At 40.7% G+C, this 24845-nt stretch overlaps 1 protein-coding gene and 1 long non-coding RNA gene across 2 annotated transcripts in view; one reads left to right on the forward strand and one right to left on the reverse strand.

Moving 5' to 3' along the window:
• GTF2B (general transcription factor IIB) overlaps nt 1-21273 on the reverse strand; it is a 37276-nt gene extending 16003 nt beyond the window's left edge. The window contains exons 1-2 of the mRNA XM_020988765.2: nt 21161-21273; nt 16853-16959 (exon numbers count right to left, since the gene is read on the reverse strand). Coding sequence (XP_020844424.1) covers nt 16853-16959; nt 21161-21177 — 124 coding nt within the window. The 5' untranslated portion in view covers nt 21178-21273. The remainder of the gene's footprint in view (nt 1-16852; nt 16960-21160) is intronic.
• Nucleotides 21274-21452: 179 nt separating this feature from the next.
• On the forward strand, nt 21453-22545 carry LOC110209971 (uncharacterized). Its single transcript, XR_013487396.1, has 2 exons — nt 21453-21574; nt 21820-22545. It is a non-coding gene; the product is annotated as an uncharacterized LOC110209971 (long non-coding RNA).
• The last annotated feature ends 2300 nt before the right edge of the window (nt 22546-24845 follow it).

Consider the following 24845-nt stretch of genomic DNA (forward strand, 5'->3'; position numbering starts at 1 on the left):
AAGGAAGCCTCCAGCACTATGATGTCCTCAAGAAGAAGGAGTCATCTCCTCAGCCTGAAAAGAGACCCTGAAGACAGGGAACCCACATCATCTCTAGGCAGTCTGTTTCCTCTTCTGGACAGTTCTCACTGGCACCAAGTTCTTCCTGGCATCAGTCTACATTTGCCTCTTTGCCAAGTTCATCCACTGCTCCTGGTTCTAGCCCCTCCTCATGATAACCCTTCAAATCCTTGAAAGTAGCTGCCATGGTCCTATGCCCAGTGTCTCCCAACAGATCCTCGCTGGTCTGCTCTCGAGATCCTTCATCCCTGGAACATGCTCACTGATATCCTTTTTAAACAGCAGTGCTCAGCGGGACTATCACATCAATTTTTGGGAGCCTATGATCATCTAAAGGCAGCACAAGATCAAAACTGCTTCTTCAGTTGTCACAGATCACTCTGGTAAATCATAGTGAGCTTGCAACTGCTGTCTATCCATGCTTCCCCCACACTGTACTTGTGAAGACTGGTTTTTTGGCCCCAAGTACAAGGCTTCATATTTTATCCCTACTGAATTGAGTGTATTACATCTAACCCAGTGAACTAATCTGGCAAGATCCTTTTGGATACTGATTCTATCACCCAGCGAGTTAGCTGTCCCTCATAGCATTGTGTCTTCTCCAAATCTGATGAGTGTATTCATCCAAGTCATTGACGGCAATGTTCAACAGCACAGATCTCCCATATGCTCCTGTGCTGACATCCATCCAAGCACTTCTGAAGCTATTTGACTCTAGTCAGATCTAATCTGTATGCCTCTGCTCCCTTCACAAGGATAGTATCAAACACTTCACCCCGAGTTTTGCTAAAATCTAGGTGAGCTATATCTATAGCATGCTTCATCTCATTTACTAGGTTAGCAATCCTGTCAAAAAAGGGAAATAAGAACAGATTCTACTATCCAGAATTTTGTTTTATGAGCACATTTAATTCACAGGTCACAGTGACAACTGTCTCTTAGTCTACAAGTACCTAAAACACAGCAACACCAAGCCAACTGCTTGTAATTCAGACCATCATTTGGTGCCAGCCAGATAAGGAATGTATTTACACAAGTCTGTGACCTTGGCAAAGTCATCTAATTGGCTCTTATGAGGTACAGAAACCACATGTGTATGTTCTTGGTGTCATCTAAAAGAAAAGAGCCACATAAAACGAGGACTTGTTATTAGGAAGCAAAGAAAATTCTGAATGAAAAGTGACAAAGTATGCTTAACATAAAATAACTACATCTCAATCTTAACTTTTTAAATAAACCGAAAACTATATAAAAAACATAAAATTCTCGGTTCCAACTAAGTTTTATCTTAACAAGCTGGGAAGAAAATGTGAAATTTACTGAAGACTTTCTTTTAAAGTTCCTTTTAGGCATATTAAACTGTTTAAAAGCCTTTACAAGACAACATACAGTAGCCCAGGGGTGGGGAACCTGTGGCCTTAAGGCCATACGTTTAAGGCCCACCCCTGCAGTACCTCCCTCATCTCTCTAGAATCCTACTATTCAGTGATCTCACTTACTCCCAACAATACAGATTCACAGCACAGAAGGAAATCAGAAGCTACCCAGTTTGACTTTTTCATGGAGATAAGGAAAACTCCCAGAGCTCCCTAGGACTGTATAAAATTCTAACTACTATACAGAAAGACAACAGGTTAATCATAACCAAATTAACTTTGGATTTTTTTCTTTTTTAGAAACTGGGAGAAATACTGACAAATACCAAACTTACAGGCTGTCACAACCCCAATAACTTATTTTATTTAGCACTTTGTTTGCAAAGAGCTTTTCTCACAATGGCCTGGTGAGACAATTAGCATAAGTATCATTATATCCATTTTACAGATGAGGAAACAGAAAGCTGGAGACATATAGGAAAGAGACTTGTCTTGTGGTCACTAGTATTAAGTAACACCTCCTTAGTCTGTTCAGGCCTCAGTAAGCATTCAATGCCAAAGAAGGGTCTGTGAACACTTTCAGATCAGCAATCTAGCCTTTACTGGGGACAAGCAGCATGAACAGTATAAAGGAAAAAGCACTGGATTTGAAATAAGGAAATCAGGTTTAAAGGCCTGCTCTGCTATTTCCTTGCAGTGACCTTGCAGCAAGTCAAAACCTCTGAGTTGGAATTTCCTCATTTATAAAATGGAAATAGGGATGTTGGGAGGAAAAGCATTTTGCAAACCTCAAAGTGCTCCAAGTGTGAACTCTCATCACCTTAAAGCACTGTTCCATTCAAGTTATTACTAACAGTAGTAATAAAACAGCAAATAAAAAGTATTAGCCAATGCAAAGAAATGTTGTTTTTTTCATTTCCAACATTTACTGAACATCTAAATCAACAAATGATTGCATATTTCCCTATGTGTAGGATATTACATGCTAATTTGCTTTAGGGAATAAAATATAAGACTATGTCTGCCCTCAGGGAACTTATGCCATCCCTTTGGGGAAGCAAGGCAAATACAGCAAAGGAAGAATAAATAATGAGAGAGAAGCCAAGAGCTTCCACACGAATAGTGGAAACAAAAAATGCTACAATTTCAGAAGTCATTTGATCACAAGTTTATAAAATCTATGAACACAAATTGCAAAATACGCCAGTAAAGGTATGAATATGCTGCCACCTAGTGATCAATTTTTAATATGTTCAACATTTTAAACAAAAACCGAATATCAATTCTAACAAGATTATGTAGTCACTTGATTAGAAATGCAAAGTCTTACTTTATAAACAAGCTCTTTAAAAATGGAAAAAAAAACATACAACCCCCCCCAAAACTACTAAGTCAGCCAATTTTAGTTTAAAAGCACCAAATTATGCAGTTAAAAAGCCTCAACAGTTCCAATTTTAAACACAAAAACAAACAAACCAAAACAAAACAAAAAACCAGATACTGTACACTGGATTCTGACTAGTTTTTAAAACAAATATTGATGCCAAGTTTTGAATACAAATAAAAGTGAACCAAAAAAGCCACAAATACGATCAAGGCTCAGAGGACTTGACCCATAAGAAAAGGGTAAAGGAACAGATGATTTTCTTTGGGAGCATTTAGAGAAAGCAAGGGAAAACTTAATAATGTTCCTCAAAAGCTAATCTGTAGACTGAGAAAACATGTCTATTGAGGTCAGAATGAGACAAAGGGCTTCGTCTGGAAAACAAGAAATTTAGGCCAGAAATGACAAAGTTCCCTGACAACGAGGAGTTTATATATTGTTGAGAGCTGCAAAAGAAAACTATGAGAATCTTTTACTGCAGCTTTTAAGTGGTTTAAATCTGTGTCAGCCCTGGCAAATTTGAGTATGGTTTTAACTGAATAAATTTAGGAAATGATATTCTAAATTTTCATCGAAGAGAATACCAAAATCTCCTCATGTGCCTAACAGTGCTCTGAACTTAGGCATTTAGAAAGCATTTACTATGCACCAGGTACTATGCTAAGCCTTGGTAAGGTGGCTTCCCATTATTAAGCATCTAAGTTTATGCAAGTTGTCATTCACTATATACTCAAAACACTAAGGAGGTACCATAGACTTTTCCCTCTTGGGAGGTAAGAGGAAATGAATTTTTCCAGTCCTCAATTATTAAATGCTCATCAATGCTCTTTCCATGGCTCTCAATTTTAATAAGAATTAATTAGGGAAGGGGAACAAGCATTTATTAAGTACCTACCATCTTACTAGGCACTGTGCTAAGTATTTTACAAATATCATCTCATTTGATCCTCACAACAACCTTGGAAGGTTGTATTATTATTATTATTGTTATCTTCTAACAGGTGGGGAAACTGAAGCAGATTTCTAGAGACAAAGTAACTTAACCAGGGTCAAACAACTTGGAAGTTTCTGAAGCTGGACTGGAACTCAGGTCTTCCTGACTCCAAGCCCAGTGCACCATCTGCTAACTAATTAAATGCCTATTTATGTCAGGCACTGGGGATGATATGAAGACAAAAATCTCCAAATCCCCAACTAGACAGTCCCTTACTTCAAAGAAAGGGAAAGGGAGCTAGGTGCAGAACACAATCAAGATATAACAAAGATATTTACAAAATAAAAACACAAGGGGAAGTTAAGAAAGAAGAGCCTTCCAGGTTGGGGGGGTGGGGTCAGCCTGGCCCATATGGCTGCAATAAAGAGTTCTTGCCTGCATAATCAGCCTGGAAAAGTAAGGTAGAGGCAGACTGTGTAAGCCTTACACTTTTAATAAATCCTTTTAATAAAAGGATTTGTTCTGTAAAATTTGGATTCAGTCAAAAGGCAGCACTGAAGGATTTAGAAGGCCACAAGTCCCCGTCCTGGGTAAGGCTTTAAAACGCCACAAACAGATGACTTTATATTTTATCCCAAAGACCAAAGGGAGTCAAAGAAGTCCTGGCACCAACAAAGTCCAACTTTAGGCATCTGTCTGGAAGACTGATGAGGGGAGAAGCTGGATGCATTCAGACCAGTTAGGAAGTTAATGCCAACAGCTTTGGTACAAAATGAAGATCACTGGTTGTGAGGGACAGGAAGGGGTGACCAATGACTCTGCTCACTCACGTGTTTATCTTCCCATGGCTTCCATGAGGCACCTTTCTCCTAATGACTCAAAAATTGTACCTCAAGCTGAGCCTGGACTCATTTTCTACAGGTCCCCACGATATCCTCACTTGGTTGTTCTGCTACCTCAAAGTTAAAGAACAAACACAATCCACAAAAGAGGAGAATGAGTAAATTTAAACAAGGGTGAGAAAGTAGGAAAGCCATAATTCTTGAATCAGCAAGTTCTATCTCCTAAATGGGGACGGGGATGGTGAAGCACCACTCTTCAAAAATATTCAGGGCTATCGTGGTTAGAACTAGTACCAAAAGGTCGGACGCAATTTCAGGGGGGCAGATTTCTGTTTAATAAAAAGAGCCTTCTAACAGAGAGAAATGCCCAGCAACAAATGGCCCAAGCTGCCTAGATATGTCGTGAATGCCCTATCGATGGAAGCTTCGAGCAGAGGCTTGACGACCACTTGACAGAGATGTGACAAGATTCCTACATCAAGCCTGGTGCTGGACTGGTTGTCCACCTAAGTCCCTCCGCCTTGGCTTTCACAATCACCTTCCTTCACCTTCATCCTCTCCATCCAATCAATCCCTGAATTCTGGCCTTTCCCCCCTTCAAGTTCAGCATTACTCTTTAGTTCCACAATCACTGCCTGCAGCTGACTTAACATAGCTTTGAGGTTTGCAGAGCACTTTACAAGTCATCAAATTTCATTCATTCAAGCCATTCACCTCATTGGACACTTATCCACTAAATAAACTCCAACATACATGGATGGCATGTTGCTAGGTATGACTCAGAAAAAAGGCATAAGACATTGTGTCTTCCACCCTCCAGGAGCTTAAAATCTAGTAAAGACAAGACCTGTGTCCAAATAGCTTTAATATATAAATGCATGAGACAGGTACAAAGCAGTCCAATGACTAGTCTCCTGGCTCATCTTCCTATTTGTAGCCTCTTCCCCTCTAATCCAGTCAGGATCATAGACCTAGAGCAAGAAAGAAACTCAGAAGTCACCTAACCCCAAATTGTCACTTTACAGCTAAGGAGCTGAAGTCCATGGATATTAAGGGACCTCCCCAAGATCAAGTGGCAATAAATGGCAGAGCTCTCAACTGAACTCTAGGTCAGCGATATGTGTAGTTGCCTTGAGCCATGATGCTTTAAAATTTTAGCCAATTCAAAAATCTATGATGATCGATTTCTTTAACTGCCAGTATACAATGATTTCTTCTGCCCAGATTTTAAGGGTCTCCATACTGGCTTCATGAGCAACCTTCTTTCCACATCAAGTGGAATTCCAAACATGTGCCTTCCTCAAGGCCACTTTCCTATGCTCCTCATAAGCACAATGCTTGTGAAGTTCTATTTTTGTAGATACTGTCGTCCTTAAGAAAAACACCTACCTAATAAAGCTGGTGACTTTGCATAGCCCTCTCTCACTTAAATCCAATTCACCTGCATGTCATGACATCACCTCCTTCGTGTCATGGTTTTCTTTGAGAATAAAGGACGAACAACCTCTGTGAGTAGTAGTAGGAGCTGCCCCACTGGGGACTCAATTGGAACTTACCAGCTAGACAACACAACTCCTTCTTTTCCTTCCTTCCTCCCTCCTTCTGTCCACATAGGGCTATCATACCCTTGCCTGCAGATGCTCTGCCCAAAAGAATGTAAATTTTGATTGCTGAAACCTCACAAGATATCTTGGGGTTATAGCTAGATTTCCTTCTTAAGGACCATGCCTTAAACCCAAATCACTCTGGCTCTCATTGACTGGCCAACAATAAGTCCTAGGCCAAGCCCCACTTGGTCATTGTTTGGGCCCTAATTGGCCCAATCACACTCAGAGAGTGAGTGTAAATAGTACTTATTTCTGTTATGGCCAGAAACCCTGAGGGTCTTCCCCTCCCAGATTGTGTGTGTGTGTGTGTGTGTGTGTGTGTGTGTGTGTGTGTGTGTGTGTGTGTTTGGCTAAGAAAGGAGAACACTCTCTACCTCATTTCTTACCTAGTCTTAATCACTGAAAGGGTGTTGTCTCAGTCAAATTGAGATCTTAGCTTAAAACGTCAAGGTCTCCCATTGCATCCAGGGCCATCTCCAGTCATCCCGATTTGTTATCTTGCCACTGGACACAATGGCTCCAGAGGAGAAAGTGAGGCTGGTGACTTTGCACTGGCCTCCTTCCCTTAAACTCAATTCACCTGGAAGTCACAGCATCACCTCCCTGATGTCATGGTCCTCTTGAAGAACAAAGGATAAATGACAACCACCACCTGTTGGGCAACTATTATATTCAAGGTACTGTGTTGTTGGGCACCATGGCATATACAAATATGAAAAAAGGCTCCTGCCCTTAAGGTGCTTTCAACTGCCAGGAGGAGCACATGAAGGAGGAAAAGGATGAAGCAGGTTCATCAAAGACCACATGACAAGACAGAATCAACGGCACATAAGAATCCATCATTACAAAATACCACGACAGTCCAGAGGAAGAAATCCTGTCCAGCAAGGGAAAAGTCAGGGGAGAAAGGGTATAACGTTTGAATATGGCCTTTCAATATAAAGAAGACTTCAGGGGAAGCATTTCGGGCTGGGGAAACAAAATAAGTAAGACAGAGAACATGGTATGCCTGACTAGAAGGAAGCAAGTGCCAAGACTGGTGTGTGGGATACCCAAAGAAAGAAATAAAGATAAGACTGTAAAGACCGGGGACAGGAAAGGGGAGAGGAGTTTTGTGGACCAAGGCAAGAATTTTCAATGTTACTGAGGAATCACAAAAGATTTAAAGATTAAGAATTTTAACTGGATATCATAGCCATTTCCCCCGTTTGACACCTTATACACTGGCAAAACCGAATCCAGCTGCCAAAGCAGCTCTTTGAGCCTGTTGACACCACTCCCGTCCTGCTACTGAAATGAAGCACCACAGATTGAAAGAGTCTGAAGAGACCTTAAAGACCATCTTGTTCAAATCCTTCATTTTACAAATAAGGAAACTAAGGCTAAGGTTACAAAGGTTAAGTGATTTACCAAAGAATACAGAGACATACAGCAAAGGGAAAATTTGCCTGCAGGTCCTGCTTTAAAATGCTCTTTCCACCCCACCAGTTCCCCCACTCACCCCATTCTTCTGCCCTCAGGAATTAGCAAGTAAGTGCACTAACCTACTCTGCTGAAGAAAGTAAGATCTGGGGGCAATGGGATATACATTTTCATGTTAAAGAAAATTCAAACGTGTACTGTTTAGACTACTTGGTTTGGTGGAAAGTACATTAAGACTGTTTGTCTTACTGGATTACTATTAAGTATTCAAGCGGTCATCTTGGACAAGTGCTTCACACTTCCCGATACAAGCTATGCTCTTTCTTTCCCTTTTAAGGAGGAGAGAGGAAGCAACGGAGACAGATTCCAGCTTTTGGGCATTAATCTAGTAAGTGCCTGCTACATGCCACAGTGAGAGAGTTCTTATTTCAAGGATCTTAAGATCTTTAAACTAAATCTGAGACCTTTCATTCCTGGTAGGTCTGGATCTTTGAGGGGCAGAGATTTACTTCATGCGTCATCCTAAGGTAAATGGATCTTATGTGGCTCACAACAGGGGAAATCACAGTTCACTTGGCACTATACCTTTTTTTGGCTTGGATTTTAACCAAGGGTCCTTGGATAGATTTCAGGAGGCTCTGTAAATTTGAATGGGAAAAAATTTACATCTCTATTTCAATATAATTGGTTTCCTTTGTAATCCTGTATCTTTTATATATTTAAAAACATTCTGAGACGGGGTCCATTGGCTTCACCAGAATGCCAAAGGGAGTGCAGGACACACACAAAAGGTTAAGAACTGCTCTAAGTCACCTTCATTTGAACTCACCAAGGAAATTAAAAGCTACACTGAACTTTCTTCTCTTTCATCCTCCGTCTCCCACATTCAGCCAGTCATTGAATTTAGTCTGCTCTGCCTGGCTTAGAGCTCTTCATCTGTCCCCACTTTTGTCCATGCCTTTGCTCATTCCTTCCTTTATGTTCCTCACCCCCTCCCCAACCTCTGTTTTCTACTGTTTCAAGTCAGTCAGTCAAGTGCTAAGAATACAAAGAAAGGCAAAAACACAGTCACTTCGCTCAGGAAGAATCCACAATGGGGGAGTTATCATCATGTTAATAAGTGAGTTTATACCATATATTTACAGAGTGGATGCAAGGCAATGGCGGGAGGAGAGGGAAATGGAAGAGGGAAGTCATCTGGGAAAGGCCGGCATAAGAAAGGATTTTCACTGAGAAGTCAGGGAAACTAGGAGAGGTACAGGAGGGGGGCAGAGCATTCCAGGCATGAGGGGTGAGTCCACACAAAGGCACATGAAGCTCTGTGTTTAAGGTAATAAGGCCTACTTCAGTGTAGCTGGATAACATAGAGTGCGTGAAGGGGAATAAAACAGAACAAGATGGGTTTTATATTTGATCTTTAAGGTAACAGGGAGACAATGACACTCAATGAGTAGGGGGCTGATGGTCACACTTGTGGTTTAGAATTATCATTCTGGCAACTAAGCAGAGTTGGACTGGAGTGGGAAGAGATCTGAAGCAAGAAGATAAATTAGAGGCTGGTGCAGTAGCCCAGGGTACAGGTGATGCTGGTCTGAGCTAGGGTAACAGACTGTGTGAGTGGACAGAGGAGGAAAGGCATAGAGAAGAACCACTGGGAAGGTCAAAAGGACATAGCAACAGACTGGACATGTGGGGTGACAGAAAAGAGTGGAGGGTGACAATGAAGTTGTAAGCCTGGGTAACTGGGAGGATAGATGTTTAACAGGGAAGCTGGGAAGAAGTAGGGCTTGTGTTCAAGATGCCTACAGAACACCAAGTTCAAGATCTCTAAAAGACACTTGGTGATGTGGGACTCTTAGTTCAGAAGAGAGACCAGGGCCGGATACTAAAATCGAGGAATTGTCTGCATACGGTTAACGAAGCTATGCAATCACCACATCAAAAAGTGCAGCACAAAAGGAGAAGAGGGTCTAGGAAAAAGCCCTGAAGGACAGACATTCTGTTACCAAAACTGAAGGACCCTGAATGTGCGAGAGGAGAGACTATTCAGGAAATGATGATCAGCAAGAAAGGTCAAGAAATTTGAGGAATGAGAAACGGACATGAGATTTGGCAATTAAGAGACTACTGGATACTGTGGAAAGCAGTTTCAGTTGAAAGATGAAGCTGGAAACCAGACTGCAAAGACAGGACAGGAAATGAGGACACTGAAAAGCATGGCACCTCCTCCCTAAAGCCTTCCCAGGCGCCCCACAGGGACCCCAAACTTCTCACAGCATTTTTCCTGGACCTGTTTTCAGTTTTCATTCATACACATACGTGCACACGCGCGCACGTGTGCGCACACACACACACACACACACACACACACACTCTTTAATGTTATTTAAAATCCAATTTCATTGTATTTTAAATTTAAAATTCGCTCCCCTACCCACTGAGAAGGCAATAAAAACAAAATCTGTTACAAATATGTAGTCAAGTAAAATAAAATTCTGCATTAGCCATGTTCCACTCTGCTTTCCCCCACCCTCCCTCCCCCAAAAAAAAGAAGAGGAGAGAAAGAAAATATTTCTCAATCTGCACTGAGTTGATCAACTCTCTTTCTGAGGGCAGGCAGCATGTTTCATCATGCATCCTTTGGAACTGTGGTGAGTCATTAAGCTGAGAAGAGTTAACTCTTTCAAATCTGATTATCTTTACAATGTATAAATTGTTCTCCTAGTTCTGCTCATTTCATTGCATCAATTCATACAAGCCTTACCTGGGGTTCTTCTGAAACCATCCCCTTTATCACTCATCATTTCTCACAGCACAATACCGTCCCATTTACATACCATAACTTGTTCAGTCATTCCCCAATCAATCCCCTCAGTTTCCAATTCTTTGCCACCATTACAAGAGTTTCTATAAGTATTTCTGCACAGAGGTGGACCTCTCCTTTACCTCAGTTCAACAAACATCAAGCAGGCACTACGGTCAGGGCACCATGCTCAGCTCTGGAGACACACGGATAAAAATTAAATAATCTATGTTCTCAAGGAGCTTATATTCCACCAAAAACATTCTTTATAATATCAGTTATTTGTATACATGCCTTTCTTCCCTATTAGATTTTCCAAATATCTCTAAGGCATGGACTGTATTATATCTATCATTATATCCCCCAGTGCCCAGCACACAGTAACAAATATGATGAATATATGTTGAACTGAAAGGTCACATACACCAAAAAAATCCAGAAACCAAGAAAATTTAAATATGAAAAACAACAAACAGGTGTTCCAACACTTTAGGAAAATTACTCTACTTCATCCCAAACGCCATTGTCAGAAAAGGGAAAGAGACTAAATTGTGAAGACCAGTTGGGAAGCTATATTGCAAGAAGGCAAGGGCAAGGACCTCTAAAATTAAATAAAATCAAGATCTGCGCATATAAAATAGAAATGAAGTAAGCTGAAAAATTCAGGAAGATAAATATAGAAAAAAACCTCAATAAAGCAGAATAATTCAGAGCATGAAAAAAATGCCACTGTTGAAGAAAAGTACAGCAAAATTTCAAAACATTAAGCTAGAGAATTATTTAACTCTTTACAAATCAAAGCAAAAGAACTAGAGTTCAGAAATTGGGAAGACAGTTTAAGTTAAGATAGTTTTTACTGGTCTACTAGAAAAATATGAAGAAAGTCTGACTACCCCATGCTAAAAAACTGTTCAGTTGCTAAGAAGAATGAGTGCACATCTACCAAATCCAAAAGAACCTCATACAGAGAAATCCTAAATTTTACAAAGCCCAAATTAAGCCAAGTCACAGAGTTTAAACAAAGAGAATTTGGCGAGCAGTTAGGAAGAAGCAATTCACATGCTAAAAAGGACTAATTCAAATTATGTAAGAATATTCAAAGAAAATGAGAAATGAAAGAGGCAAAAACTCGATACATGGAAACAGGAAATGTGCCTCCTCCCCCACCCCCTATCACCTGCATCTAGTAACTGGACACAGGAGGCACAAGTCCTCTGTTGTCAGCTTCCACTCCTTCACAAGCATTTGTTGTGCGTCAGGCACTGTGTTCAGTGCTAGGCATACAAAGACATGCAACAAAAATACCTGATCCCTGCCCTCATGGAGTAGACATTCTAATAGGGAAGATAACATGAAAAAAAAACTATGTACAACATGTAGATTGTAAATAGCAGTTCATCTCAGAGAGAAGGCATACCTCTGCAACTGATCTTTGAAATAAGATCCTCTCATCTTAGATCACAAATCATGTTAATTTAAGTACAAAAATTCTGATACAAAACAGCAAGCTTACAAGAGCAGTTTTACTGAGTTTGGGATATCTGAAATGTAATAGTGGTCAAAGGAAATAGGAGAATTTGCAATGAACAAGACGGGCAAAAAACCGAGTCATAAAAAAGCTGGATGTATAAATTCTCAATCCCTTGGTTTAAGCTAGTAACATTATAGTCTTGAATATTTAATAATAATAATATTTAATAATTTGTGACTTTCCCTATCCTAGTTTTGATATATTGTGGGTCAGCACAAGAAATTAAATGATAATTTTTGGAGTGTGCTGCAGAAGCCACAGATGACATGTGAAGGCCAGCAGATGACACAGAAAGTTTAGAAACTCAGAAATGCATAAAATATATGTATAGAATTGTGCAATATCAAGAAAAAAGAGAAGGAAACCTGCAAAGCCAGAAGACTACTTCTTTGGTACAAAGGAAGGACCAATAAACTTTACAAGGATTTTCCAGATAGAGGGGGCATTGTGCCCCTAACCCCAACGGTGTGGAAGGGATAACTGTAGTTCAAGTAATAAGTAGATTTATATCAGCAGTTCATCCAGATCAGTTTGGAAAATTTAGTTAATTGGGTATTGTTGTTACCCTAGAGGTTATTCAAGGTAACTGGAGAGAGGGGAAAAATGGGGTCCTTATTACAAAACACACAAACTACCTTAGCAGGCCAGGCAATGTGTATTTTCTCCTATGCTGATGGGAACCTTGAGTGTCTTTGGCCTTGCAGACTTCCACCAAACCAGCAAGTACCAAGATAAGGGATAAATTCTCTATTGGAATACAGAAGAAATACTAACAATGGTGAGCACTTTAAGAATCACAAAGAGCTTCACACATGTGATCATACTTGGACCTCACAACATCCCACGAGGGAGAGGTTCAGTGACTTGCTCACGGCCCCCTATCTGGGGTACAGAGCAGAGAAGGCACCAGGGTATCAGCTCACAAGTCTGAACTAGGAGTCTTTTACTTTTACCTACAGGGGAATGGCACAGCACCAAACATCAGATTTTTACATACTGAGTGAGGGTTCTCATACTACTTTGTACTGACATAGACTTAGGCTAGAATTCTGTACATCCCACATGAAGGGCTGGGGGAGCTGTCTTAGGGTGATTCATATTGGCTTATTTGTTGACAAATATACTCAAGGAACAAAGGCAGGTCTAGAAAGCCTGACTCACCCTCACACCTCAAGTACAAGTCCAAGGAGTTGCAAGGATATCATGACTCTAGAAGGGAGACAGCACATGATGTCAGGACTGAAATACAGGAGAGCGGGAGACAATCTTGGAATCAAACTTCAGGTCCTAAACTTAACCCTGAATTTCAGATAATGATTTCAACAAAAACTGCATATTAATAACAAACAATTTGAATTGATGATTTAGGGCATGATTATTCAAGTACACTATTAAACTCCCGTAACAATCTGCAATAATTCAAAATATTTCAATACCCCAAAAATGTCCAAACCACGTTATCAGAATTGATTTAGTGCTCACATTCACAATTTAAAAGCAAAATATTGTAAGTTTGCAAGCAATTTTTAAAAATGATAAGCAGGATCAGCCCATTGTCTGAGTAATTTTTCTTGAAGTTGTTCAGAGGCTGAATCCAGACATCAGAATAGACGTCAACAATTTAAATGTAAAGAACTGTAAATGGGGGCAGCTAGGTGGCGCAGCGGATAAAGCACCGGCCCTGGATTCAGGAGGACTTGAGTTCAAATCCGGCCTCAGACACATAGCACTTACTAGCTGTGTGACCCTGGGCAAGTCACTTAACCCCACTGCCCAGCCAAAAAAAAAAAGGAAAACAAAACTGTAAATGTTATCTCCTTAATGTATTATAGAGTATTTGCCCAGCTTGAGTTCTTCCTCACTTCCTTAGTGTAATAGGTAGAACACTGATTAAGCTGGTTACAGACGGCACATGGCTGGAACCAATTAGCAAGAAGCCAAATTTGACAAAGTGTTAGTGAGATCTTTTTTTTTATTGACAAAGGCACTACCTTAGATTTATTTTGCTTCTTCTTAAAAGAAACACCTAAGAGAAATTTACCTAAAAACAAAATTTATCTTATCTAGACTCTGAATGTCAAGAGCCTCTCCAGGGATTCTTAGGATTTCCCTAGCAAGGTACTATTCAAACATATCCACAGGTTTTCTGTCCATCCTTGTCTAGTTAAAGAACAGGAATTTTGCAGTGTAAGTGACAACTACCTAATTCAACATCTGCTGGATACTTCTATAACATACTTTAAAATTAAAGTTACATTTTATACTATCATTATAAGAAGCATCATGTAAAGACAACTATGAACGGGGGGGGGGAGCAAATAAACCCTCAAGTAGAACACTGAAAGAGCCCTTATTGTATTTTGCAAGTGTTAGGTCTTAAAAATGTGTATTCAAAGAAGCATAGGTAGTGAGGGGGGTGTAAAAGTCAGTCAGCAAGCACTGATTAAGCACTGTCCTAAGTGCTGGGAATCCAAAGAAAGGCAAACAGGGCTCTAGCCTCAGGGAGCCAACATGCTATGGGGGAGATAATATGTACTTACTAGACAGGTATATATCTTGTAAGATATATGTATATATAAAGTTCTGTGCATCTCATATATGATAAGGATATATCTTTTATCTACATCTTATATTTTGCAAGATACTTATCTATGGTTATTTGCATATTATCTCCCCCAGAACAAGTCAGCTCCTGGAGGACTTGGGCTAGGTTTGCCTTTCTTTGGATCTTCAACACTCAACACAACGCTCTCTACATACACTGTTTGTGTGTATATACACATGTGTATATGTGAATACACATATACATGTAACATACATGTAGCGTAAACAGAAGGTAATCTTGGAGGGAACTGACTTGAGGGGGAAAGGGAAAGGAGGGGTGAGGAAGGTCTTCTGCAGAAGAGACTTGAGTCTTGAAGCCAGGGAAGCCTGGAAGTGGAGGTGAGCCGGGAAGGGAATTCTAGGCATGGGCAATGGCCAGTGACAATGCACTGAGTGGACAGATAGAGAGTCTTCAGTCTTCTTGAGAATCACAAGGTAGGAAGAGAACACATTATGAAGGGTTTTAGGAGCCAAACAGAGGATGTCATATTTGATCGAGGAGGAGGGATCATTGGAGTTTTCCGAGTAAAGAGAGAATTGAGGACAACTGGAAGACTATTAATTGCAATACTCCAGGCAAGAAGTGATGGGGAGTACTATGGAGGTGGCTATGTGGATGTACACAAGAAGTTGTGAAGATAAAAAAACAAAAAGACTTTTTTTTTTTTAGGCAATTGGGGTTAAGTGACTTGCCCAGGGTCACACAGCTAGTAAGTGTCAAGTGTTTGGTCTGAGGCCAAATTTGAACTCAGGTACTCCTGACTTCAGGGCCGATGCTCTATCCACTGCACCACCTAGCTGCCCCCCAAAAATTTAACATTATATTAGATATATGAGGTGAGTATAAAGAAGCAGAGAATGGAAGAGAGCATGGGGGGGACTAACTGCCCTTGACAATAACAGAAGAGTGGAAGCAGGGGAAAGTTCGGGGACAAGAGATAATGAGTTCTGCTTTAGATGTAATTTGAGAATTTGAGGAAATCCAAGATGTCCAAGATGTCCAAGATGTGAGGAGAGGGACGAGGGCTGGATTTATAGATCTGGGAATCAACTCCACAGAGATGAAAACTGAGCCCCCAGCACCTCACCAAGTAAGACAGCATAGAATGAAAAGAGAAGACAGTCCAAGGAGAGAGCCTTGGGGGACACTTAGGGTCAGGAAAAACTACATGGATAATGAAGAATCACTGAGAAGGAGCATACCTGACCAAGGGAACCAGAAAAGAGTAGTGTCACAAAAACCTAAAGAGAAAAAGGTATCAAGGAGAAGCCCAAAAGGTTACAGAGATCTCAAGAAGGATGAGGATAGAGACAAGAAGCCAGATTGCAGAAGATTTAGAATTGTGAGAGGAGAGGAACTGGAGGTAGTGAGTCCAGATGACTTTCTCAATAGCTGAGATGACAAGGTGGAAAGAAATGGACATGGGACAATAGCACAGATTGTTGAATCAAATGATAAGGTGTTTTAGTTTTTTTTTTAACCCTTTTAACCTAAATAAAGGTCAGAATTGAAAATTAAATGGAAATAGCTAAACCAACTTTCCTTTTGAGTTGATATAGAATGGAAAATGCAAGAAAAAACAGGCTAGAACTTAAGAATCTGAGAGAAGAAACTCAATTGTCCAGCTCATAGCTTGATCTTTGTCTATACCAAGAAACTCGTGGTTGCCATAAAAAGTAGCTAATGTCAAAGCACAGCCATTATGAAGCACAATAAAACAAATTCATAACATGTTAAGCCCCTCCATGAAGCACTGATCTTACTCCACAAGACTCCTCAAAGGTCCTGATGAGATGGAGCTCCAGTCACTCCATTTCACATCCCTAACACAAGGGGTTTTTTTTCCCCATTACTTTAATTCTAGGAAACTCTACAGAACCTGAGATTGGTTACAAAGTCTTTTCACTACTAGCTTTTAGTGTGAATTCCAAGGCCAAGTCAGTTACATGTTCTCCATATGACTGATAAGAGACAATACATTTGCACCATCCTGCTTCAAGTATCCTTGCTGGATGAAATGAAATGCTAACACCAAGAAAATGTTCATTCTTTATCTCATTTATCTTAGTGGTGCCATGCTCAGATAGAAAGGGATCTTGCTGGCTGCACTGACTTAGAAAACTACCAATGCACATTAGACATGCACTATATTTTTATTTAGTTCGTTAAACATTTCCCGATTACATTTTAAGCTGGTCTGGGCCTCTCTTTGACACCTCTGCTCTCCATCATAGGAATAATTATTTTTACACACTGTCTTCATAAGAACCTCAGGAAACACCACTCACCAACAACCAGGCCGCACTCAGGGCAGATCATGTCCCCAGCTCGGTAGTCTTCCACCAAAATAGCATCTGGATGGTTTGGACACGTAACTCTTGGAAGTACATCCAATCTAAATTAAAAAGAAAAGAGTTTTATATTGATCTTCAACCAACCAATCGCATTTGTTTTGCAAAAAAGGATAAAGTATTCAAATGGGAGGCTTTTGAATACTCTTCTACTATCACAGACACAGCTTACTTTATAACTTATATGTACCTTCTAACTTATTAGTAACAAAAACACTAATCGCACTACATTTCCTTATCATCTTTTGTACTAAAAAGTAGAAAACAAAGCTTATTTTCTACTAGGGCCATCTTGGTCTGTTAACACTTAAGATTTAGAACAATAATCCCAAATTCTTAAAATACTTTTTAAAAGATATGTCAAAAAGGAAGATCATTTATTTTTAAAATGTAGACAAACTGCCTAGACCAGAAGTCTCAAAGGCACAGTGTACCCACCAGATCAAAATGTAACTGAGAAATATAAAAATACAATAAAACATAGACTACATTACAAATATGCAGTCAGCAAGGATGCTTAGTATGGTTTAGTGGCCCCTATTTCTATTTAATCTCACACGCCTGGTCTAGACCAGTGTCTCCCAAGTAGGGGCCACAGGAAGTCAGAACAGACCCATAAAGTGCATAACTAATGGTATGCTGGTGAGGTGTCATATCCCCATTCTCCCTGATAGCCAATCACACACCTACCTTAGTACATCATCCCCCTACCACTCTTCCAATTCATTCCCTCCTTCCCCTTTCCCCCACCAGCATACTTAGTCCTCCCCACCCCAGATCCCCAATTGAGCAAAGTCTTACTAATTGGCCTCCTGGCCTCAAGTCCCCACTCTAATTCATCTTCCACACCTGCCAAAGTGATTTTCCCGAACTGCAGATCTGACCATGTCAACACTTCGGGGGCTCCCTCTCCCTCCCCAAACTCTAGCAGCTAGATGATGCAATGGATATAGAGTTGGGCCTGGAGTCTCATCTGTAAAAAGATGTTGAAAATAACAGCACCTACCTCATAGAATTGTGAGAATCAAAGGAGATAATACTTATAAAGCCCTCAGCACAGTGCCTGGTACATAGCAGGCTTATAACTGCTTAATTCCTTCTTTCCTTCCTCTGTTAACTTGTTCACTGCAAGACCAAATACAAGCCAATCTCTTTGACAGTTAAGGTCCTTCACAACCCTGTACCAACTCATCTTTCCAGCCTTATTACCATTGACTCCCGTCCCTACACTCTACAGTTCATCAAAACAGGCCTTTTTCCTACTTCACACTCAGACAAAAATCCAACTAAAATACATGAACATGAACAAAGAGGAAGTTATGATGTGATACCATCCACTAATCAAAAAACACAAGTAAAGAATAGACGTAAATAACATTCTGTTTAGCTGAAATCATACCTTTTACTAGTTTTTGCACTAGTAAATATCAATGGAAAAAATTACTCCTGCTGAAACATTAAATCCAGACAGAAATTCACATTGCTTTCACTGAAAAATACTGATTAGTAACAGAAACAGTTTTGTATCATTAAAATGTAAAATATCATTTATTTCATTATAATTTGTATTTTGTGTGATTTATAAGGTACACAGCACATTAACACAGTAGCATATATAATCTATACATAAACAAATATTGAGGATACATTTTCAAAACTTTCTTGTTAATAAGAGTAATCAAAAAAGTTTGGAGATCATTGGTTTATAGTACAAATATTGCTTTACATAAACCGGACTTCCTGAAGGTTGTGATGATTATTAACCAGAACTACAAAAAAACTACACGTTGTGTAAAGTTATATTTAGGCAACTGAACTGGATTAATTCAGAGACTAATTATCCAGTTGTGGGTTTTCCAAGTAATCTGGTTTCACTTTCTGCCAACTGGTTGATTCCCTTGTTGTCAAAAAAAAAGAAAAGCTCTACTCTGTTAATTTTGGTACTTGTTACTTACTCTAGTAATGTTGCTTATGTGTAATCAAATATTTGTGTACACACTAGTTGCTGGTTAAAGTTGAACCTTTTAGCCTTAAGATTTGTTAAAGGCAGAACATGAATCAGTTAAATCAGAAAGGCATAAGCATTCATCATGTTTTAAAAGCTGCCTTCCTCACCCTCTTAAGATCCAATTAATATTGTCTCACTTATCACTTCTATTCCATTCATAAATCCACTTTAGGACAGATATAAAAAATGTTTCCTCAACAATCAATATCCCATTGAATGAAAAACTCCCATAATCCAATTCTTAGGGCTAATGCTAAGTATCCTGGTTCTCCAAGTACGTTATTTGAGGTAACTAAAGATTTTCACAGGCTATAGCATCAAGTAGCTTGACTATTATAGGTCTGGTTTCAGGATTTTTATTCTCAAAGAATGGACATACCAACTCAGGTTAAAGCTTAACAGAGGAGCAGTTAAATTTTCAAAGTTTCATAGACCTTTCACTGGAAGGTGAACTAGAGGATCATTTAGTCAGACATCTTAACTTACAGATGAGGAAACTGAGGTCTGGTGAGGCTTAGTAACTTGACTGAGATTTCTTGACTCCCACATCATTGCTCTCTGCACTATATCATAATGCAATTTTGCATCGATATGATAACATATAAAGATGATTCCAATTATTCCTGCAAAACTTAAATTTCCTTGAGGTATACTATTAAGCTTTCTACTCCATTCTCTTCCCTTACCACCAATAAAACATGAAAATCTCCCTGACCTATAAATACCTAAAACGAACATGAAAGCATTAAAAAAAAAAAAAACAATTACACCACCATCAAAAGATATTGGAGAAGGAAGAAGATGAAGGGAGAAAGAGAATCCAAGATAGAGGATTCTACGGTAAAGGGAAACAGGAAGCAAATGGCCCCTCTAAAGCTAATTACAAACTCTGTTTTGGGTTCCAGGCTGTATCCAACTCCATGAAGGCAGGGCCTATGTCTTATCTAAACTCTTTAAAAGTGCATAGCACAGGCTTCTACTCATCGCCGAAGTTGAATGTGAAAATATAACTTTCTTTTTTTGACGGGGACCATAGCTCTTTCAAAAACTCAACAGCTTAAAGAAGTAACATTAACAGATTAGGGTTTCCCAGTCTTTCCTTGTAGCTCCTTTCTTTGATGAAGGTACTAATTCAGGAGAAATCGATTAGGAGAAGAAAAGAAAAAGTCCTTAATCCACAAACTGCAAACACAGCCCTGAATAGTGATTTAACACATTCTCTGATTCGCAGGGCAATCCCTAGCATATTCCAACATATTTTCAACAAATTTCTGCCCTAAATATCATTGATGATTATGAAATATATTTAAATATCTATGGTCAAGAGATTTTTTTTAATTAAGTGCTGAGTGGCCGTGTGAACAACTGAAACTCTGCAATAGGGAAGGCGCTAAAGGCATTAGGCAGATTGGACTGTCAAGTGCTTCCCTCCACACCCTCAACCTAACAGCCACACCCACTTCGATGATGAAAGTAGTGGTCACCCAAAGCATCCTCGGCAGACTGTAAACAAAGGCGTCGGGGCCACCCAAATTACTGCCATCCGGGCCAGCAATCAGGCAGCCAGATGATGGTTCTCCAATCGTTTATCCAGGTCAGCGCTCGGGAAGGGCCCGAGAGCTTCCAGAAGTAGTTTCATTGGGAACGCTCAGAATTAGAGGCCACCCTGGAGATGCAGGAGGCTGCCGGACAGACCCCACGGGGGTGCACGGGGTACATGGGCACAGTGTCATGACGGCGGGAGGAAAGCTACGAGTAGGTGTGTCTCCCAGTGGGAAAGTCAACAGCCGCATGACTCAGTTTCGACTTCGGGTAAGAGGCCCTAAGAACATCTTCCCGGGAAGGGAGGGTTGGCTGTGGTCTGCACCCACCCGAGAGACCCGCGCCCTGGTGCAAGGGCAGCCGGCCCGGAGGAAGGTCCCCTACCCCCACCGAGGGACTTCCCCAAATCGCCCCAACAGATTTTTGGCAGAAAGATTTGTTTTCAGAGGCCGAAGGCGAAGCCGCCCCGGCGGCCTGGGCTGAGCCCGGGACGGAGGCCGGGGCGACAGAAAGAGGAAGCGCCGGAGGAAAGCCCCGGGGCGGGGGAACAGAAAGAAGCCCCCGCGACCCCCCGAAAGCGCCTTTGTCCAACCCCGCCTCCTCGGCCTCGTTTCCCCCACGACGCCGCCACGACGCCCCTGGAAGCTGCCCCACCGAGGACTCGCTCCCGGCCGGTCTCGGTAGGACTTACTAACCGGCTGGTGGACGCCATCTTGACGGCGGCCGCAGCTGCAGGTTCGCTGAGACTCCAGGGGGACAGGAAAACACGACCAGAGGCAGAGATGAAGCAAACACAACTCCGGGAAGCCGCAGGCGGCGGCGCTTTTATAGACGGACAGCGGCGCAGTCGCAGTGGGCGCGCGGAGTACGGGACGGGAGAGGAGCCAAGAAGCTCCACGGTGCACGTGCTTCGCCTTTTCTTCCGCCTGCGCGCCTCCATTGTAATTAACTCAGCCTCCCACGGGAGTCAGCTGACTCAACCTGAGTAATGCTCGTAATGAATGAAAAAGCAGGAAAGGACGGGGCGAGGAAAGCTTTTGCTGTGGTTCCTAGAGCTATATTACGTAAACCGGGCCTGCCCCTCACAGTCACGCCTGAAATTAGACACCGTAAGTACAGCCTTTTTGGTCCCAAGACCCGTTTATTATCTAGGATTCCCCCAAAATGTTTGTTTATGTGGCTTGTATCTATCGATATTTACCACTTTAGACATTTAAACTGATAAAAAATGTTAAATGTTTATAAATTTATTATTAAAATAAAAACAAACCCATTATGATAGCATCAATCAATCAACACTTATATAATTATATATTAATCATATATTTATAAATAACATTGTGTGTGTGTGTAGTTAGGTGGTGAAGTGGATTGAGCACCAGGCCTAGAATCAGGAAGATGTGAGTTCGATTTCAGCCTCATACACCTACTACCTATGTGATCCTGGGCAAGTCACTTAACCCTTATTTAACCTCACTTCCTCATTTGTATAAAGGAGACACACTGGAAAAGGAAATGGCAAACCACTTCAATATCTTTGGCAAGGAGACCTCATTGACAGAAGTCCATGGCGTTACATAGAGTTGGACGCATCTGAACAACAACAAATATAATACTGTTGTATGAGACCAGTGAAAGTTTCTCGTGTAAGATGTAAGCTATGCTCCATAAATGTTGTAAGGCTTCAGTATGAGCTGGGCCTAAGTTTCACTTTCATTTCTGGGGAAGGGGGTTGTGCACCAGCTGCCCACCCCCCTCCCTTGTTTTTTGACCACCCTCTCTGTTGTTTTGTGCTTTAACTTTACCACATAAGGCAATCCTCTAGCTCCCAAGCTAGTTTTGAGTAAAATGTATCTCTTGGGTTCTGAATATAGACTGCAAGGTCTCTTGCCTCAGCCAATGAGGATAAAGAGATTGAGACAAACAGGTGGGGAGGGGGGCTTTTTGGCATGCTTTGTCTAAGACTATGTAACTGCTTGCTGTTTGTGCTTCACCTCTCTACACCAGTCTGCCCTGGGTAGGAGATGCCCAACTCTTGTGTGAGACTTGTTAAAATAAAACCTTCTGTTTTCTACCTGGAGATACCTCTGAGTTTTTATTTGGGTAGGTGGTCTCTATTACACACTGTAATGTGTAATATCATTATATAATCGATAAATGTTTAATAAATACCAAGTATGTGGTAGACACTGTGCTAAACACTGGGGATACAAAAGGAGGCAAAAGACAGCCCCTGCCTTCAAGGAGCTTACAATCTAATAGGAAAACAACATGCCAACAGTTATCTAAAAAGCACAAGATAAAAAAAAAAGATGAACAGAGGGAAGACACTAGAATTAAAATGGGTTGGAAAAGGTTTCCTGTAAAAAACATAATTTTATTAAAAAATAACTATTTTCCAAAACAAAATTAGAGACAAGTGGCAATTCAGCCCATTTTTGCAAAACTGTTTAATGTCTGGCTTAAGTAGAAGACAGATTCTCATGCCTGCTTCTGCAGTCTGTCTGTCTGTGAGCACCTTGGAAGCCATAAGATAAAAGTTTCTGCCGAGGTACAAAGGAAAGACAGTTCGTAAAAATTTTTGCATTACAGAAGTTTGCATCTTTATAACAGTAGGGCAGGAAGTAGGAGGTACCGGATATCTCCGCCTAAAGGGGTGTGGTATGGGAGGGGAAAGGTGAAGTAAAGGTGGGAAAAGGACAAAACCCCTCTTGAAGGGGTTTTCCTTTCGGAACTTCTGGACAGAAAATAGGATGGTCTGCTTATCTGCAGGGTCCCAGCTGCACAAGCAGATTCTCAGCCTAGAGCAGACTAACGGATCCCCGCCTTAACTCCCAAGGGCACACAGCGAGTCCAGTTTGGTATGCAAACAAAAATGATGGGCCTCCTGTATATTTCAGGTCCAGTGTTTCTGGAATATATGGCAACTCAAAAAAGACAAATTCAGGGGATCCCTTAACCTTCCTTAATGCGTGCCACCAAGCTGTATCATGTATTTAGAACTGAAAGGACTCTCAGATACCAGCTAATCTAAACTCCACATTTTACAGATGAAGAAACTGAGACCCTGGGAAGGTTTAGAGATTTGTCAGAGTTCACATAGGTTGAGCTAGGATTCAAACCCAGGACCACTGACTCTAAATATAGCAGTCTTTTTACTGTTTCATGTTTCCATGGCCCCAGTTGCAATAGAGGGCAACACAAGACAATCTTATTTCAAACCTACATTTAGGATTGAAGAGAAGCATTGGAGTGAAAAACTACTTTGCACAAAACACAGAAGAGACCCAAGGAAACCAGTCATCTTAAAGACTTTACAAAACCAGAAAGATAATGACCAGAAGAAAAATAAGAAATCCATAAGCATTTCTATAACAATGTCAAATTCTAACATCACTGCCTTCTATGCAAATGAGAAAATAAAAAGTGGCAGTAAAAAAGCCAAAACCAAAAGAACAGCTGGAGTAGACCAAGAATATACAGCAGAGGTTTGTTCTGTAGGTGACACAATTTTGAGGATGCTGAGGCATCCGTACTAAACTCTTGGGGAAAAAAATCATGTATCTTATTGCTGAAAAAAGGGAAACCGAGAAGACATCAATAACTAGTGAGCAACGTGGTTAGTTTCTCACTGACACAAATTTTTTTTAGTATTTTATTTTGTATTTAATATAAATTTATTTATTTTTAGTTTTCAACATTTACTTCCACAAGGTTTGAGTCCCAAATTTTCTCCCCATCTCAACCCTCCCCCCACCTCAAGATGGCACACATTCTGAATACCCCTTTGCCTAGTATGCCCTTCTCTTCCCCACCTTTCTCTTATCCCCTTCCCCTTCTATTTTCCTGTAGGGCAGGATAGACTTCTGTACCCCATTTCCTGTATTTCCTATTTCACAGTTGCATGTGAAAACATTTTTTTAAGCATGTGTTTTTAAAACTTTAGGTTCCAAATTTTCTCCCTTCCTCCCTCCCCAACCGTCCTCTTTGAACAGGCAAGCAACTCAATATAAGTTATACATGTGCAGTTATGCAAAACACTTCCATAGTAGACAATGTTGTAAAAAACTAACTCTATTTCCCTTCATCCTATCCTGCCCCCCATTTATTCTGTTCTTTCTTTTGACCCTGTCCCTCCTCAGAAGTATTTGCTTCTGGTTACCCCCTTTCCCAATCTGCCCTCCTCTCTATCATCCCCCTGCTCTCTTCTCCCCTTCCCCCCCCCATTCTCCTGTAGGGAAAGATAGATTTCCATACCCAACTGAATGTGTATGTTATTCCCTCCCTAAGCCAAATCCTAACAGAATAAGATTACTCTCATTCCCTCTCACCTTCCCCCGTTTCCCCTCCACTATAGAGCTTTTTCTTTTCTGTTGTTTG

The sequence above is a fragment of the Phascolarctos cinereus genome, unplaced genomic scaffold (assembly GCF_003287225.1).
Source record: "Phascolarctos cinereus isolate Bilbo 61053 unplaced genomic scaffold, phaCin_HiC Scaffold_5;HRSCAF=322, whole genome shotgun sequence".
NCBI classification, from domain to species: Eukaryota; Metazoa; Chordata; class Mammalia; order Diprotodontia; family Phascolarctidae; genus Phascolarctos; species Phascolarctos cinereus.